This window comes from Panthera uncia (assembly GCF_023721935.1).
Source record: "Panthera uncia isolate 11264 chromosome B3 unlocalized genomic scaffold, Puncia_PCG_1.0 HiC_scaffold_1, whole genome shotgun sequence".
NCBI classification, from domain to species: Eukaryota; Metazoa; Chordata; class Mammalia; order Carnivora; family Felidae; genus Panthera; species Panthera uncia.
The window spans coordinates 64,792,157-64,810,247 of record NW_026057582.1 but is presented as its reverse complement, the minus strand read 5'-3'; the positions used below and the strand labels follow the sequence as shown (position 1 = coordinate 64,810,247).

The window sequence follows — 18,091 nt, the reverse complement described above, 5'->3', positions numbered from 1 at the left end:
TTGATATTAAATTATGTGGGAAGCATTCTCAAAAGGAAATAATACTAAGTCTTCTTTATGTTGTATTTATGTAGGTATAGGTTATAAATGTTACAGAAAAAATGAAACTCCTGGAAATCTGACATGTCCTAATATTATGTTATTAGTCATAATTCCCATTATTACCTTAAAATATTGTGTGTCATAACCAATTTTCATGTCAGCTGCATTATAATGAACTGTCATCAGAGCTTTAACCATGGACATTTTTAAGTCTTCTATCATGTACAATTACTGTTTTACTCGATGCTTTTGCAAATGTGGGACTCATGGAAAAGACCCTACCAACAACTGATGCCAATGCAGAGTACAAGATGTTGAACTTTGGGTGTGTATTTCACAACTTAAGACGGTTCCTATGGACATCTGGTCCTGTGCAAATACTGGAGACCTTGAAATCAAATTGACTAGGAAGAGAAGTAGCAGACATCAAGGTTGATTGCTTCTATTCAAGATGTCAGATCAAGACTTCTCACTATAACTAAACATGAAATTCTCTCTTCTCTTTCTTCCTTTACTTTGGTACTAGTCTGGGGAAAGATAATGCCATCATCTGTACCTCCCAGGCCATTCTTAATAAACTACAATAGATCTCCTTAGAAGTTACTTACTGAGTCTGACTTTATGGCCAGAACATCCACTGCCTTGTTTTTACTCTTCTCTGATTATCACTATACTCGCCCAATTAGACACAAATGCCTATGCAAACTGTAGTATATTTATACCCATGTTCTTATGATTACCTAAATCACATCTGCCCCCAATTATGAAAAGATCTCACCAACAGTACTCATCTGTGCAAGGCATTTAGAACAACTCTTTATTTCAAACTAGATTTATGGAAAACCTAAGTGACCCCTGGCTTATACAGAAAATGCAATAATCCCTGCAAATGAAACCATTAATAGTGCCACCTTGGTGAGAGTGGTTTATGCTCCCAATATGATTTATCTTGGTCTGTGGTGGTTATCATTCTCCTTGGGCCTGCAAATGTCTAGATGGCTGGCAATACCTAGGAAATGTCTCTTAGGCTATATGATTATTTATAAGCAAGCTGAGACACCTCACTGCTCAACTCCCCGGAATTTACAACGTTGAGTTAGACCTACAAGGAGGCAGTAATAATTCAGAAGAAGGTCGTTCTTGATAATAGGATAGCCCTTTATTATTTTTTAGCTGAACAAGGTATCTGTGTTGTGGTCAATACCACTTGCTGTACCATGACTATGCTTCTGGGGAAGTTGAAACTCAGCTACATAAGATTTGTGAACAAGCCACACAACTTAAGAAACTGACTCCTGCAATGGGGTCTTCTTTGATTTAATGGATTTTAATTGGTTTGGGTCTTGGGGACTGTGGCTGCAAAGTGCACTCCAGACGCTGGGAAATATCCTGCTGATAGTAATCATTATAATAATCTCCCTGGGTGGGGCGCCTGGGTGGCTCAGTCGGTTAAGCGTCCGACTTCAGCTCAGGTCACGATCTCACGGTCCGTGAGTTCGAGCCCCGAGTCGGGCTCTGGGCTGATGGCTCAGAGCCTGGAGCATGCTTCCGATTCTGTGTCTCCCTCTCTCTCTGCCCCTCCCCCGTTCATGCTCTGTCTCTCTCTGTCTCAAAAATAAATAAACGTTAAAAAAAAAAAATTAAGAAAAAAAATAAATAAAAATAAAAAAATAAATAATCTCCCTGGGGGCTCATGGGTGGCTCAACTGGTTAAGTGTCTGACTCTTGATTTTGACTCAGGTCATGATGTCATGATCTGTGAGATTAAGCCCCACGTCAGGCTCTGTGCTGACAGCATGGAGCCTGCTTGGAATTCTCTCTCTCTCTCTCTCTCTCTCTCTCTCTGTCTCTCTCTCTCCTCTTTTTTGCCCCTCCTCAGCTCGCACTCTCTCTCTCCCCCAATAAATAAACATCAAAAAAAAAAAAAAATCTTCCTGGTCCTGTTTTTCCTCAAAGGTTTTAAATGCATGCTCATAGCTGCTAACCACCATGCAAATGATGTGCAAAATATCAGAAAAGGAACACAAAGAATGACCAAGTTAAAAAATGTGAACCTGAAGTTGTGACTTGTGAATACCACACAGAGGATCAGCAAACCCTGCAAGAACTTCAGTGGTAGCTGGGAGGGCTGCTAATGCTTTCAATTTGGATCCCGTCTCTCAGTTAAGTCGAGAGTATGATCAAAAGGGGGAAGATTGTTAAAAAAAAAGGAGACAACAGGCCCAAAATGGAGTCACTTGTGCTAAAGCTCATGTGACCAAACCAAGACTTAATACTTAACTTAGTTACAGTCAATCTGGAATTACCTGGTCAGCACTAGTGAGGTAATCTGCTTGACAGACCCCTGCTGTCTCCCAAAGGAAGGTGACTTTGCCTGAAACAATCCATACTTTGCTAGTAACTTCCTTGTCCTAACTGCCTCCTGTCTGTAAGTCTTTCATTTTGTATGGCTCTTCAGAGCTCTTTTGTATCTGCCAAATGGGATGCTGCCCAATTTATGAAATGTTGAATAAAACAATAAAGATCTTTACTATTTCTTCAGTTGAATTTTGTTTAACACAGGCATTCAAATTTGCATGCTAACAAGGGCTATGACAGTTTGGAGTGAGAAAAGAGGCATATGGGTTACACAGTATAGCATAACTATGAGTGGCTAACTTTTTTTTTTCTTCTCTACTTCCCATTTTCCTTCTCATATGCCCCTCTGTGATATAAGAAAAAAACAGAACCAAACACAGACACAAATGTGACAACTATTTTGGGGATTTCAGAAAACGTTCTAGGTAAAAATCACATATATCTAAATGTTCAAATGGCATGATCTTAAAGTTTTAAGGAACCATGTCTGGACCATATTAACTTTGTGTCATCACACAGCGGAACCACCCTTTGAGACTGCAACATAAAGCTCCTATGAAGCTGAGAGCAACAAATAGGACAGAACAAAAGATGACTATACATTGGGGTACCTGGGTGCCTCAGTTGGGTAAATGACTGACTTTGGCTCAGGTTGGGATCTCATAGTCTGTGACTTTGAGCCCCATGTTGGGCTCTGTGCTGGCAGCTCGGAGTCTGAAGTCAGATTCTGTGTCTCCCTCTCTCTCTGCCCCTCCCCCCACTCATGCTCTGTTTCTCTCTCAAAAATGAATAAACATTAAAAAAATTTTATAAAAAAAAAGATGACTATACATCAAATATGTAAATCATACTTTACCCAATTCGCTATGACAGTATTTGAATGATTATTTTTTCCTGAGAGAAAATTTGGTTCTTGTATTTCAGGAGTCAATGAATTTGTGCCACAAACTCATTTTACAGTGCATAAAGGAATAGGAAGTTAATGTAGCAAATGAAGGGGTCATAAAAGAATGAGATTAACTTGAGCGTACTGCTTTGGGGAGGGTCTCATACTTCATATAAAGAATACTTCATGTTCTTGAAGGTATGTGAAGTCTTTCTTTTTTAGGAAATCCACTATAATAAGCTACAAAGTATCTTACTTTGTAAGATGTCCCTTATAATTTCTAAAGATATATCAACTTTAAGATGCCTCTATTTCAAATTAATTTTTAAAAAAAACATTTCCTTTATCTTTCTCCAACTACACTGTATCCTTGGGGCCAAATAATAAGACCATTATTATTTGGCTTTGTCACCCCAAGAATAAGGAATTACTCCACACCTACAAATAAAAAAAATTAGCCTGGTACTTCTTGTTGGAGCCAACAAAATCACAAAGTTCTGCAAAAGCCTAAATATATTCCTATTACAAACATCTTTCTACTAAAGAGACTTACCACAGGATCTTTTATCTCAAGAGTAGCCTTAAATTTCTCAATACAACGCTTCTGAAGGCATGGGATGGTAGTAACTTCTGGACTGGTAGACAAAATAAATACTGTGATAGCAGTAAGGAGACTGATTTCATCAAGTTCTTGATGTGTTCCATCTACTAAAGAGAAATGATCTATCAGAAACATCCCAACATTGACAATTGACATATTTATTGTTCTATGTATCTGTGAAGATGCATCTAGTTTGACAGCCAACAATTTCTTTTGTGTACACAACAGTTACAGACAAACGCTGATGGAATGATTTTAAGAATCCTGGAAAATGTCATAGGTTTCAAAATGTGCACTGTAAGTAATTCTAGAGCCAAAATTTACGAAAGTGATTATATTCTTCACAGGAAGACATCTGTAAATGTGTAGATTTACCAGGAATATACATTTATTAGTTGTGTGACCTTGGATATCTAACCCCATTTGTCGTTTTCTCACTTGTAAAATGGGAGTATTAACAGTACTTACATCTTATAAAGTTATGAGGAATTATTCAAGTAAATCATTTAGAATAGCATGTTACACATATGCTCAACATGTGTTAGCTATTATCATTTTTGTTGTGAAGCAGATGAGAAATGAATGTACAACTGATTTTTCTTGGTTAAGAATAAGGTATTCATATTTTCATAATACAAATGTCAAGTTTAACTACCTCGTGCTTTGCTATATATATATAATTTCTTAACAGTACAGAAAAACCTAAAATTATTGCATGGGCCACATTCATTTGAGGAAATTTTCTAGTAGATGTAATTTTCCTTCATTTCCCTCCATATTTACCTTCATATTCTCATTCAATAATTTTAATGAGCCTGCTGTGAAAACTCAATGTTATTTGAAAAGGAAAAGGTGTAGCAAATTCGAGTCACTAAATTGTGTAAGAATGGATCGCTACTTATGAAGAAATGATATACAGAGATAGAGATAATAGCTTTGCTAACATTCATTCAGTAGTTAAGAAACATTCACTATGTGCCAGGACTCTTTCTGGCACTGAGAATACAATTCACAGAGAAGATATACTGTGTACCAGAAAGTAAATGAAGAATTTAATTTCAGTTCATCACAAAGTCTATGAATATAAAAAATTCATTAAAAGATAAAAGAAAGCAACCTGGGAGTTGCTACATTGGGTGGTCAGAGAGAGCCTTGAGGAGATTAATATCTGAGCTAACACTTGAGAGACAGTAGCAATGAAAGCAAAATATTATGGATGACTGGGATTTATTTTATAAAAATAATTTGAGTAATATCAAGGTAAAAAAGTACATGGGTCAACACTTAAAATTATGACAGCATCATTATAAGTACTTCATATATATTAAATGTTTAATCCACACAACAGCACCATGAGGTGGGTATTCTTATTTCTCCCCTTTTATGGATGAGAGCCTGAGGAACAGAAATTAGTCATTTGCCCAAGCCACACAATTAGTAAGGCAGAAGGTCTGATTCCAGAAAGCATACTGTTAATCATGATGCTATACTGCTTCCCATAGAGTTGGTACTTTCAGTCATTCATGGCAACTTGAAACTACAACAGTAGTTTCAACAGTAGTAAACTAGTCTGTGTGGTAAAAATGTCTTTTTATTTTCAGTGAGATAAAGTTCTCCTGGGTTCCTCTTCCCATTTCTTCTAAATTCCTTTATTCCCCCACCCCTGCCCAAATTCCCTTATTCTCACCCTCTTTTACCTAGAATAAACACAAGATTCCCTTAGCATCAGCCCCATGGAGAGGCCTTTGTGGTACAGAAGCAAGGCTTCCTGCTAATAGCCAGCAAGAGGCTGAAGACTCTTTCCAAGAGCCATGAGTGAATCATCTTGGAAATGGATCCTCTAGCTACAGCCCTGGCCAACATCTTAACAGTAACCTCATGAGAGAGAACCACGCCCCTATGCTGCTTCAAATTCCTGACATATAAATTATCAGATAATAAATGTTTTAAGCCACAATTTTTGGGTAATTCCTTACACAGAAAATGGTTAACCTGTGATCATCAGTTCCTGCTTTAATTTCTCTCAGTAGATAGTCTAAATCCTCACGGTCCTAACTGCATTCTCTGATAAAAAACAAAAAAACGTATTTGTGTGTGTGTGTGTGTGTGTGTGTGTGTGTGTGTGTGTGTGATGGAAGAGGCAAGCTCATTGTTAACTCTCAACATAAAAACTTATACCTATTACTTCCTATCTATACCTCGTTTTCTTTCCTCAATTGGTAAAGGTTAATCCTTCTAAATGTGCTATGAATTTTATTTCTTCCTGCTTAGAAAGGAACATGGCTTCCTTCCCTAATATTTCTAACTCCAATCCCATCTCTACCTTCTTTTCTCCCACATATGCACAAATTCATGCTAGAGTTTCATCTTAAAAAAAAAATTCCTTGATCTTGTATTGTCCTTGTCCTTCAGCTTTCTCTTCTTGTCAAGAGAAGTCTATACTCAATCCTTCCCCTTTTCTTACCTCCCGTTTACACCATATTTATACTGTTGACCACTCTCTCACCATTAAAACTCTTTTCTCTGGCTTCTGTGACTGCATTGTCCCCTGAATCTCTTCCCATTTTGCTCCATACACTCAATTTGGGTGATTTTATCCATTCCGTAGGTTGCACTGACAACTCTCAAATGAAATACACATAGTCTAAATCATCTCTAGCTCAAATAACTTTCTCGAACTCCAGACCTCTACATATTTTGTTTCCCTGGATTATCCGATAGGTATTTCCAACTCAATTCGCTACATTCCCCCGAAAGTGTTCACTTTGGAATTTCTGTTAATGCTCAGTCAACCCACCCTTTCAATTCCTGAATCAAATTATCAGTAAATTCTGTTAATACATGCTTAACGTTTCATTTTTCATTATTCTCTTTATCCTTACTGCTGCTATCTTACCTCCAAGTATCTTGCTTTGTTTTCTATAGCTGCCACAGTGATTCTTCAAAAATGCAAATCTTAACACTTTACTCTCCTCCTTAAAACCCTTTAGGGATTCTACATGCATATTAAAATCAGCCCAAATTACAACCCATGCAAACCCTCCATAAAACTGGCCCCATGTACCCTTCAGCCTCATCTCTTTACTAATCACTATTCATCACCCTCCTCTTTTCCCATAACCCCACATTCTTTCTTTACTCTATACCTGCTGTCCCCAAACGTACCATACTATTTAGGACTACAGATAAAAATGTTGTGCCTGGAGCCCGTTTCTATGATGTCCATGTGGAAAATGCTTTCTAATCCTATAAGAAATTGCCTGAGAAGTCTCTTGGTAGATATACAGGTGTACCACTGAGATCCCCTTCATGGCGGAAGGTGCTGCCCAGCCATGGGGAGTATGGTCAGCTAGCTCCTTCAGGGTTGGCCTCAAGCTAGAGTTGCCTTGACTGAGATCACATCTTTCCTGGGATAGCCCACATCTGAGGATAAAGTACAGGCCATTTCTGTCCTATGTGAGACACTCAAATGGGCAGGCAACCTGTAGAGCTCCCAACAAATCTGCTGAGTTTTGTTGGGGGCTTGCACTGGAGTCAGACTTCTTTGCCCAATGTTGCCTTCCCCTACTCCTTTCACACCTATCTACAGATGTTGTTCCTTAATAAACCTCTTGCTTCCCAAACTCCATCTCAGCCTGAGCTTCCAGAGAACCCTACCTGTTACACTCTGCCTGATTCACTCACATAGAGCTGATTACTCTAAGTTTTTATCAGTCTCTTTTTTACTATACTTAGAAATGCAGTGATAATTAAGATATTACTGTTGCCTTCAAGGAGTACTTTGTGGTAGTAATCACACATGTTAATCATATGACAATTTGTAGGAACTAGACTCCACGAGACTCCCAACTTTGGGCACAAAGTAGGTGGTCAATAAATGCTGACCTCAACTGAAACTTTTATACCATATAAAATAGAGTATGGTGAATTGTGACATTTTGTAAACAGAACAAGGAAGGCAGGGACAATCTGTAATATGTCTAAGGACTTTTTACAATCACCATGATGTCATGTTGAAAATGAAAACTGCACAACAATAACATGGGTGAACCAAATTTTACAGATACTGAACATAATACTATCATTTATTGATATATGTCAGATAATAAGCAAGATGCTTTCCATGTATTATGTTACTGCTCTAACAATTTCCTGCAACACAATACCCTTATTCTGTTAATGAGGAAACTACAGCTCAGAGAAGTTGAGTAACTTGGCTAGTCAGTTAGCCAGTAAGTGGTGGAGTGAGGATATAAACCTGATTAGTTTTATTTTAGATTTACAATGTGTACTTACGCACTTTGCCAGCTAGTTATGGATCATACTGTATCTGTAAATTAATTATTACATTTGAAGGTCTCTCACTATTAACTTAATATACAAGAGGCCAGTCATTTAACAGCATTAAAGAGTAAAGATACTAAAACGAGAATACAGATGTTTTTGCTTATACGTATTCTCTGAACACATTATACAGTGAATATGTGGTCTCCTCTAGGTGAGAATGCCAAACACCATCAGTTAAACAGCTTATTCTCAAAAAAAAAAACACAAAAAAAAACAAAAAACAAAAAAACAAAACCAAAAAACACATTCCACTTGCTTTTTAAAGCAAACTGAACAACTACTTCCAAATAGCCTTAATTACCTGGATCCCAACAGTCAAGTACTGTGGTTAAAGCGCTACGGAGAAGATCAGTCCAAGCAGTGTGACTCTTTTCTGCTCTGGCCATGGGAGAGGACACTATTCCTTTCAGAGCCTGTAGGGAAGCTGCAACAGTTGAAGATACCTGGCCCCCAGGTAACTTCACAGCAGTTTCTCTGAGGACCCCAATTGTAAGGTACAATATAGTAGGGAGAATTGAGATGCTTCCTGTAAGATACATTTTTAAAAACACTGTGTTTCAGTCTATATATACAGTTCCTAAAAAGAAATCATCAATGAGTAAGGCACTGTCAAAGATTTCTAGCCTTTAAGACATTTTTCATAAAGGATTAAAACTGTTAAGATAATTTAGGTAGGGTTAAGATTTTTAAGACCGGATTACATTTTGGTTGTAATTGAAAATGTTATTTAAATTGTGTCACAGTTTCATCATCTTTTGCTGTCTAACTTGGTGGTTGACAAATGGTGAATTTATTTTTATTTTTTAGTGTGATAAAATACAGATAACATAAAATTTATAATTTTAACCATTTTAAAGTGTACAATTCAGTGGCATTAAGTACATTCACAATGTTGTGCAACCACCGCTAGTATCCACCTGAATTTATTTTATATTAAACTCTTTTTTTTAAGGAATTTGTAGCAATCAACTCAGTACAAATTATTAACATTTCATGGTCACTAAAGAGTTAAACAGTTAGTTATGTTTAAAATGAGATTAAAATTAGAATGGTAAATTTTATGTTTCTAGAGGCTACTCAACAGAACTCTTATGGTGTATTTTTATCCCATATCTTCTATTAGTCACTTTTGCTGCCACTCTTGGGGCAAAGTAGTATGTGAGAATAAGGAATATAGGTTTTAATTCAAATTGAAACTAAAAATACGATAGCACATAAATTGATCAAGACATGTTTAAGCAAAAAAAATGCTTACCAATTAAGAAATCTATTAAGTACTAAGTATGTATTATGTACTAAATTTCCTGAAGGATACACTATTTCATTGGAAGCAAAACATATTTGTTTGTATATAAGTTTTTCTTTATACGTAATAACCAATTATATATAATGTCTCTATATGATACATAAAACCTATCTACATACAGAAGCAACATTGTACACACACATATACACGTATGAAAATGCAAAACTCATTACGAGCTGGAGTTTTTAAGGAAGCATTTACAGGTGACATAGGCCTGGAAATGAGCTTCAAAGGAAGGCAAATTATAAAAAAGGGGAGAAGGGATGGGCCTCTTCAGATCATGGACAATAGCACAACAGCAATGAGCATGAAGGAATCAGGAAGAGACAATGATTCAGCAGAGCCCTATGGAGCCTTAAATGCTACATTAAAAGTATGGACTTGATTTTGAACTGATGACAAATTTCTGTCATCGAGACAGGAAAATCTGTTATGTATTTTTTACCAAAAAAAAAAAGCCTAAGAGCTAATCATTGCCACTCACAGGTTAAAAATATTGTCAACCAAAGAAGAGCATTACCTGTCTAAAGTCCATGCTATCTCTATATTTACCTTCACCCTTTTAGTAAAACAAATTATGAGAATGCATTGTTAATCTTAGAGGATTAAAAACATTACCAACCAAACCTTTGAGTCGGCATTTGTTTAATGAGAAAAGGACTGGCGACCATTATCTCCTTTATTTATTAATACCATTTCTCTCCTTCCAGGTCAAAAAAAGCAATCACATCCCACAGCATACCTTCAGGAGAGCACACTGCAGGGAGTTCCGAGAGGATAACTAACGCCGCTGACACCAATCTGCTTCCATCTTCTGACAGCACCTGTGGCTTGGTAGCTTTTACTCCTGGGCTACCTGTTAATTTAGGATTTAATTCTGGAAGCTGTCTAACTAGAATGCATACACACAATTCCAGGGTTGCAAAAACCAAAGATTTCCCAGGCACAAGTCCTCCTGTGTCCTTTCCCTCTCCAAACTCTGGCAGGGTTTCCTTTTCAGCAGCCCCATCATCAACTAAAACAAAACACAGAAAAAACAAGTGTTGAATAATCACTCTGTGTTTGCTTTGCTTTGGGTTGATGGCAATTTCATTTCTGCTGTAGGTAAAACATTTAAATGGCTAAAGTCTTGGGTGTTAAAGACTGAAAGAGAAGGTTACAGAGGTAAAAGGAGTTGTCTTTATTATGGCTTCTTACTGCAGAGGATCAAAAAAATTCTGTGTAACCCTCTCAGCCTTAAAACATTGTCTGGTTAACACCTTGCTGTTAAGAATGTGAACCTGACAGGTCCAGGTCCAGCTCCAGTGCCGACCAGCCCAGGACTGCCTGACTCTGGGGCTCCTTCTGAATGACAGAATAAGTCCTTGTGTTTTAAATCCACTCTTAGATTGAGTTTCCTGTTTCATGTAGTCAAATGTAATATTAAATGATAAACTCATCAATACCAAATTAGACTTATAAACAAACAATTTAATTACTTTGCAAAAAGTCAGTCATTAAAAAATTGTCAGTAGTTACGGGGCACCTGGCTGGCTCAAGAGGAAGAACAAGTGACTCTTGATCTTGGGGTCGTGAGTTTGAGCCCCAATGCTGGGTGTAGACATTACTTAAATAAGTAACTTAAAAAAAAAAAAAATTGTCACGGGCACCAGGGTGGCTTAGTCGGTTAAGCATATGACTTGATTTTGGCTCAGGTCATGACCTCACGGTTCTTGAGACAGAGCCCCATGTCAGGTGCTGCACTAACAGTGCAGAGCCTGCTTGGGATTCTTTCTCTCTTTCTCTTTCTCTTTCTCTTTCTCTTTCTCTCTCTCTCTCTCTCTCTCTCTCTCTCTCTCTCCCTCCCTCCCTCCCTCTCTCCCTCCCTCCTCTGCTCATGCTCTCACACACTCTCTCTTTCAAAGAAATAAACATTAAAAAAAATTGTCAGTAGTTCTTCTGTGTACATTGGTAAACACAGCTAAAGTAAGTACTTAATATAAGGGATATTTTCTCCCCTTCCAGTATTTTGTTAAAATTCTCATTTTCCCCAGGAATAGTGGTTTGGCTACTGACAATACCCAAGCTAACATGTAGAGGTGAATGAAAGGACATAAAGTTATACCTAGAGAGGTTTTACTTGTACTACACACAACATATTATCAGAACAACACAGACTTAAGAAGACTTTAAGACATAATGCTGATTTGATTATAGTAATATGGTTAATCTGGCATTATGGGTTAACATTCACCTTCTGCACTTCGTCTTTTCTCCTTGACATGTTCTTGAGCTGCACAGATAATCTGTCTTACCACTTCAAGTGAAGCCAACTGAATAGAAGGTGATTCTCGGGTCAAAATTACTCGATGTAGTACATTCAACAACTCGATGCCCAAGTCCTATCACAGAAAACATTTAGGGGAAACTGTAGTGGAAATCACATACTTACTTTTTTAAAAATACCAATGTTAAATGCCATGAAAAAATTGAAAAAGAGAATATAACAAATTGTTCACAAAGAATAAAGGTGTAGGTACAATAAAGTTAAGTAATACTTGTTCTACTTTAAACCAACTCCAGATTGGTTTTTGTCCAATCTTGCAGGACATGGCACTATGACAAAAGATCATTTTTACACAGGTCCTAAAGTGGGAACATGGAAAGGGAAACTTCCAAAACAAGATGAGAAATGTGACTAAAAGAATTCAAGCACTGCCATCTAGATTTCCAGACCTATACTGAGATTTTCTAGTAATAGCAACAAAGAATGATGGAGAAGGATGACATTAAAAGTGATAAGTTAATAAGCATACAATGGACATCTTTCTAAAGAATAAAATACACTGGACAAATATTCTCTCATTTTCCACTTTTCTCTTCTAGTGCTTACTCTGTTGGCTTTCTTTCATCTTTGAAAATAACAGAGTAAATCTGTCATTATTATACTTGTTTTAACATACAGAATAAGCAAGAACAAAAAGTTCAGAATTTATTTAAGTACAATCCAAGTCAGGTAGGAAGCTGATTAATAATATAAACCTAATAAACAACAGTGTTAATAGGTTAACTTACAGTCTACATAGAAAAATAATAGTTGCTCTTGGGAAGTAAGTTAAAGGAAATGCCATACTTTTACAGTGGTCCTATTATCATGCTCACAACTGGGTCAGATATTAGTGTCTGACTCCACCTACAGGCTATCCAGTAGTCTCTTTAACAACCAGGAAGGAGAACTCAGGCAATGGGAATATTCTGTAACAGACGTAACTACATGAACCAAGGAGATTCTCTCTTGGGGAAAGGGAATAGAAGATACAGATGTATATAAAGAACAGGGTGCACCAAAGCAGAAAAATACAAAGAGGGAACGCCACACGGAGCTAGTGGCTACTATACTGGCCATTAGAACATAGCTTCTTCTCATCATGATCGCTTAAGTTCAACTGAAGAGCTGCTATAATGAGTGGTTAACTGGTGGCAGCAGAAATCAGCACAGAAGAAGCAGGGACAGAAAGTGACGTCAGAGGCATGACTGCTCCTGGCTCAGTACAGTCACTGACAGTATTCCAGTTCTGAGACCTAGTTGGACAGAAGTTTAGTTTTCTTTTTACTTCTCTGTGCTCATTTTCTGTTTGCTGTGGTAACCTGAACATGTTTGATTCCTGTTCCTTGAAATCTACAGAAGCCTAACAAAAAACAAGAAATCACCTGATCACTGCCAATTTTAGATCTGGGCCAAGGAACATCTAGAAGAGCCTGTAATGCATGTAAGCAAGCAGTAATGCTTTCCATGGTTGCATCCGAGCGTAAGGAACACAGAAATTCCACACTGATTCCTGTAGAAAACCGAAAAAGAGAAGGAGGCTTCTTTGAGATCCTTAGTTTATGAAGTTAAGGAACTCATTTTATATTTTGATAAGATATATAAATAAGCTTAGCAGAAAGGTAATATAAACAAACCACAATGAATTTAAGAGTAAGCAATTAAGGGGTGCCTATGTAGCTCAGTCAGTTAAGCATCCGACTCTTATTCTCAAGGTCATGAGTTCAAGCCCCCGGGTGGGCTCCACACTTGGCGTGAGCCGACTTTAAAAAAACAAAACAAGACAAAACAAAACAAAAAAAGACTAAACAATTAAGTGATAAAGCAAGTCTTCTTTGTTAGTTGTTTTTATCCACAGGTACATGTAGAATAATCTCAATTAGGCTTGTGTACTACTGCATAGTTGCTATGAAATAGTTCAAAGATGCAAAATTATAAAAAAATTATACTAGAGAACTTAACATGTAGTTTGTTGTTTTTTTTTTTTAAATAGGTCCACATACCAATGTGGGTCCTGAATTCATGACCCCAAGATCAAGAGTTGCATGCTCTACCAACTGAGCCAGCCAGGCACCCCAACATGCAGTTGTATAACCTTAACCTTACTAAAAGTGAGTGATTATCATGGATCACTGTATCTTTACATCTACCATTTCATTTCATTCTCATCATAGCTGACGAAGTAGGTACTATTTTTCTTTGTTAAGATTTTTAAGTAATCTCCACACCTAACATGGGCCTTGGACTCACAACCAGGATATCAAGAGTCTCATGCTCTACTGCCAGCTGGGCACCCCAGGTACTATTACTAACACTCTTTTTGATAGAGAGATGAACACACAGAGCTTAAGTTATTTAATTGGCTCAAGGTCAGTTACAATGTGGTACATGAAGAATTTGAACTGACGTAGTCAAACTGCATAGCTTATGCTCATAGTAACTGCCCTTCTTCATTCTGAAGTTTGTTTTTAAAAAGCTCTTATCTCAAGGCAAACGGAAATAAAGTTTAATATACCCAAGGATATAGGAAATCTGATCATGTCTGGCCTGAGAAGGAATAATAATAGAAGTTTCCTGAACCATAAAGTTTATTTAATCATTTATATTTGTAACCCTTATATTTTATTTAATCAATAATTTCTTTATAGGTAATGAGCTAATGTGTTGTTTTCTAAGAACTAGGTAAAATACGAAACATTTCTTTCATTTATTCTAGAGACTCACTGTATCTTAGAAAGATTATTTCACTTTAAAAATGAAGTTCCTCAGGGTGCCTGGATGACTCAGTTGGTTAAGCGTCCCACTCTGGATTTCAGCTCAGGCCGTGATCTCATAGTTCGTGGGTTCAAGCCATGAGTTGGGCTCTGTGCTGTGAGTACAGAATGTGCCTGGGATTCTCTCTCTCCCTCCCTCCCTCTCTCTCTCTTTTTGCTCCCCCCACCTCCTCACATAGGGGCTCTCTTTCTCTCAAAATAAATAAATAAACTTTACAAAAGTGAAGTTCCAGGAAAGCCAAAGAATGGATTAAATTCATAATCTAAAAAAATCTCATTTATCTTTGACCTTAAATATTTGCTTGCACTTTTGTACCTTTGAGTATACTTGAACCTTGTAATCCTTAAGAATGCAGATAGGAGCCCACAGTGGGGACAGGTAGACTGCCTCAGTATATTGATATTTTTAATATATACAGAGAAATTTAAAAATTTTATAATTAAAAAAAATGTTTATTTTTGAGAAAGAAAGAGAGAGAGAGAGAGAGAGAGAGAGAGTGAGCGAGCATGAGTGGGGTAGGGGCAGGGAGATAGGGAGACACAGAATCTGAAGCAGATTCCAGGTTCTGAGTTGTCAGCACAGAGCCTGATGTGGGGCTTGAACTCATGAACTGTGACATCATGACTGGAGCTTACAAAGTTGGATGCTTAACTGACTGAGCCACCCCGGCGCCCCCCAAAAATGTATAGATCTACATGGATCTTTTAAAAATTATGTACAAAGAACTAGGATTGTCTTATAATTTCTATCATTCATTCAACATGATGCTGAAGCCAGCCTGTAAATGGGATTCTAGACTTAATGACATCTGCAATTTTGTAAAATGTATATAAGTTCACTCATTTATATCAAGGTTATCACTAACACCTAACAAAGATGAGGTAATCACCACCAAGAGTTGATAGACAGTGAGGCACAATTCAAGAAAAACTTTGTAGGGTTAGAAGATTGTTAGTTCTTTTACTGACCTAAAATAAGATGGAATCTATCAGTGCAGACATCCTCAGGTGACTTTACTGTAGCCCCAGATGATGAACCTTGACACATAGAAGTAGGTGTTACAGGTCTTGAAAGATGAGATACTCCTTCATCTGGGTCAGCAACCACAAAGCCTGTGCTGGTAAGCCACAATGCTGTAGCATGCAGGATAAGTGCCCAGGAATTGTAATAATGCAATTTTGCATTTTCACTAGTCTCTGCTGTGTAGAAAGCACCACCTACAAAAAAGCGGAAGCAGTTTAAGGAGGAATAAAAGAGATTAGCTCCTACTACATCTTTTGTCTTCTTTGTTGTAAGATAACAAATCATTCCTATCATCCCAAGTTTCTTTAAGGAACTTATATGTGGTGTGTATTTGAAACAAACATTGCTGCCCATTTACTTACAAGATTAATATAAACATTTTGCCTTTCTTAAATCATTACTTATAAAAAAGAAAAAGAAAAAAAAACCTAGAACTTAGTTATACCACTAATTTTTATCCCTCTTCTATAACCATTCTCTTCAAGTCAGTGTGAAATCACTCCCACAATAGATGTTTGTATTCATAAATAATATGTGCTATTATTTTGTGTTTAACTTTATTTAAAAGACCCCATATTGTATGTAACCTTTTTTTTATTTTTGAGACAGAGAGAGAGAGAGAGAGAGAGAGAGAGAGAGAGAGACAGAGAGAGAGAGACAGAGCACAAGCAGGGGAGGGGCAGAGAGAGAGGGAGACATAAAATCTGAAACAGGCTCCAGGCTCTGAGCTGTCAGCACAGAGCCCGACTCGGGGCTTGAACTCACAAACTGTGAGATCATGACCTGAGCTGAAGTCAGACAGAGCCACCCAGGTGCCCCATATGTAACCTTTTTGAACTTGCTTTTTTTCACCTAACTTTATGTTTTTGAGATTTACTTATGTTGATTCATGCCTGTCATTCACTAGTGGCTGACAACTATGCCAATAAATCAGTTTATTTACATTTTGATGCTACTGAAAAGTACAAAAACCACTCCTATCTCTTTGTGTATAATTCCAGGTAAAATTCTAATAGGAGTTGGCAGGCTGATTTAGAATTTATCAAAGAGTAAAAACAAAACAAAACAAAAAACCAAAACACAAACAAACCCCCACACACAACATTTTGGAATAACATGAAGAATAAAAGTGGCTACCAAATATCCAATCCATAAAATGCAGTATTAATCACTGACTACAAAATTAGATGTTACCCCCATTCCATACACACAAAATAAATCTAGCTGCACTAAAGCCCAAAATGTAAAAAGCAAAACTGTAATGCTTCTAGTCTTTATGATCTTAAATAAAAAAAATCTATCAGGTGTTACACAAAACCATAAACCATAAATGACTGATTACATTAGTTTTAGAAAAATAAAGAAAGAATAAGCTATAGACTTGGGAAGCATGCATTCATAAAGGAATGATACCAAAGTTATATAAGAGATTAACAAGTCAGTAAAATCATGACAAATACCAAGTAGAAAATGGACAAGGCCTATGACTAGGTGATTGATGGAAGAAGAAACTTAGCCCATAAAACTATAAAAAAAGGTTTTCAATCAATGAAAAAACAAAATAAAACAATGAAAAACTATTTCATACCCACCTAATGGCAGAAATGATCAAGTATGACAACACATAATGATAGAAGATGTAGTGAAACAGAAACATGCTGTTGGTGGGCATATGAATTGTTTTAACTGCTAGGGCCCCTGAGTGGCTCAGTTGGTTATGCATCTGCCTCTTCGTTTTGGCAAGGATCATTATCTCATGGTTTTTTGAGTTCAAGCCCCTCAATGGCATCTGTGCTGGCAATATGGAGCCTGCTTAGGATTCTACACCGCAACCCCCCCGCCCCCCACCCCTTCCTCACTTGCATGGTCTCTGTCTCTCTCAAAATAAATAAATAAACTTAAAAAAAATTGTTATAACTGCTTTGGAGAGCAATATGGCAGTATCTTGTGAGGTAAGATGTGCATGCCTTATTATCTAGAAGGTCAACTTCAGGGTATCTAGCCTCAAGCAACACTCACATGCTTAGTCTATAAATGGAAATTATTCTACAGAAAATGTTTCAGATAAATATTACTTGCTAAGGGATAAATTCTGAAAAGTTACTGTCACTCTAGGAATTATGTACATCTATTACAAACCCCTTACCTTCAACCGGAAGTTGGGAAGCAAATTCTGAAGGCAAAGTTAAGAGAGCAAAATCCTGAAGCGCAGCAAGCCAGAGCCTACTCAGCGTGCCCAGGTCTGTGTGAACCAAGTCAAGCAGTCCATCTGATGAATATGACCCATTTCTGACACTCTCTTCTGAACAGGTGGTAGTCTTCAAAGGTTGTCTGTGGCTTTTATGTCTTTCTACAGCAATTATGTAGACCTGTTAAAGGGTTAATTTGTAATTAGGAAGCTCTTATACCCATTAAAAAGGTGCTAAAATATTTTTATCTTGCTGAGGA

The 18,091-nt window shown here is 37.2% G+C and overlaps 1 protein-coding gene across 3 annotated transcripts in view; it reads right to left on the bottom strand.

The window, feature by feature from the left end:
- Positions 1-18,091, bottom strand: part of HEATR5A (HEAT repeat containing 5A) — a 122,040-nt gene that overhangs the window by 9,234 nt on the left and 94,715 nt on the right. For 2 of the 3 annotated variants that reach the window (XM_049612937.1, XM_049612939.1), the window contains 7 exons: positions 17,790-18,012; positions 15,589-15,837; positions 13,231-13,358; positions 11,774-11,921; positions 10,283-10,555; positions 8,536-8,760; positions 3,840-3,994 (listed from right to left, as the gene is read on the bottom strand). In XM_049612937.1, coding sequence (XP_049468894.1) covers positions 3,840-3,994; positions 8,536-8,760; positions 10,283-10,555; positions 11,774-11,921; positions 13,231-13,358; positions 15,589-15,837; positions 17,790-18,012 — 1,401 coding nt within the window. The remainder of the gene's footprint in view (positions 1-3,839; positions 3,995-8,535; positions 8,761-10,282; positions 10,556-11,773; positions 11,922-13,230; positions 13,359-15,588; positions 15,838-17,789; positions 18,013-18,091) is intronic. The other variant, XM_049612938.1, reaches the window with a different exon arrangement.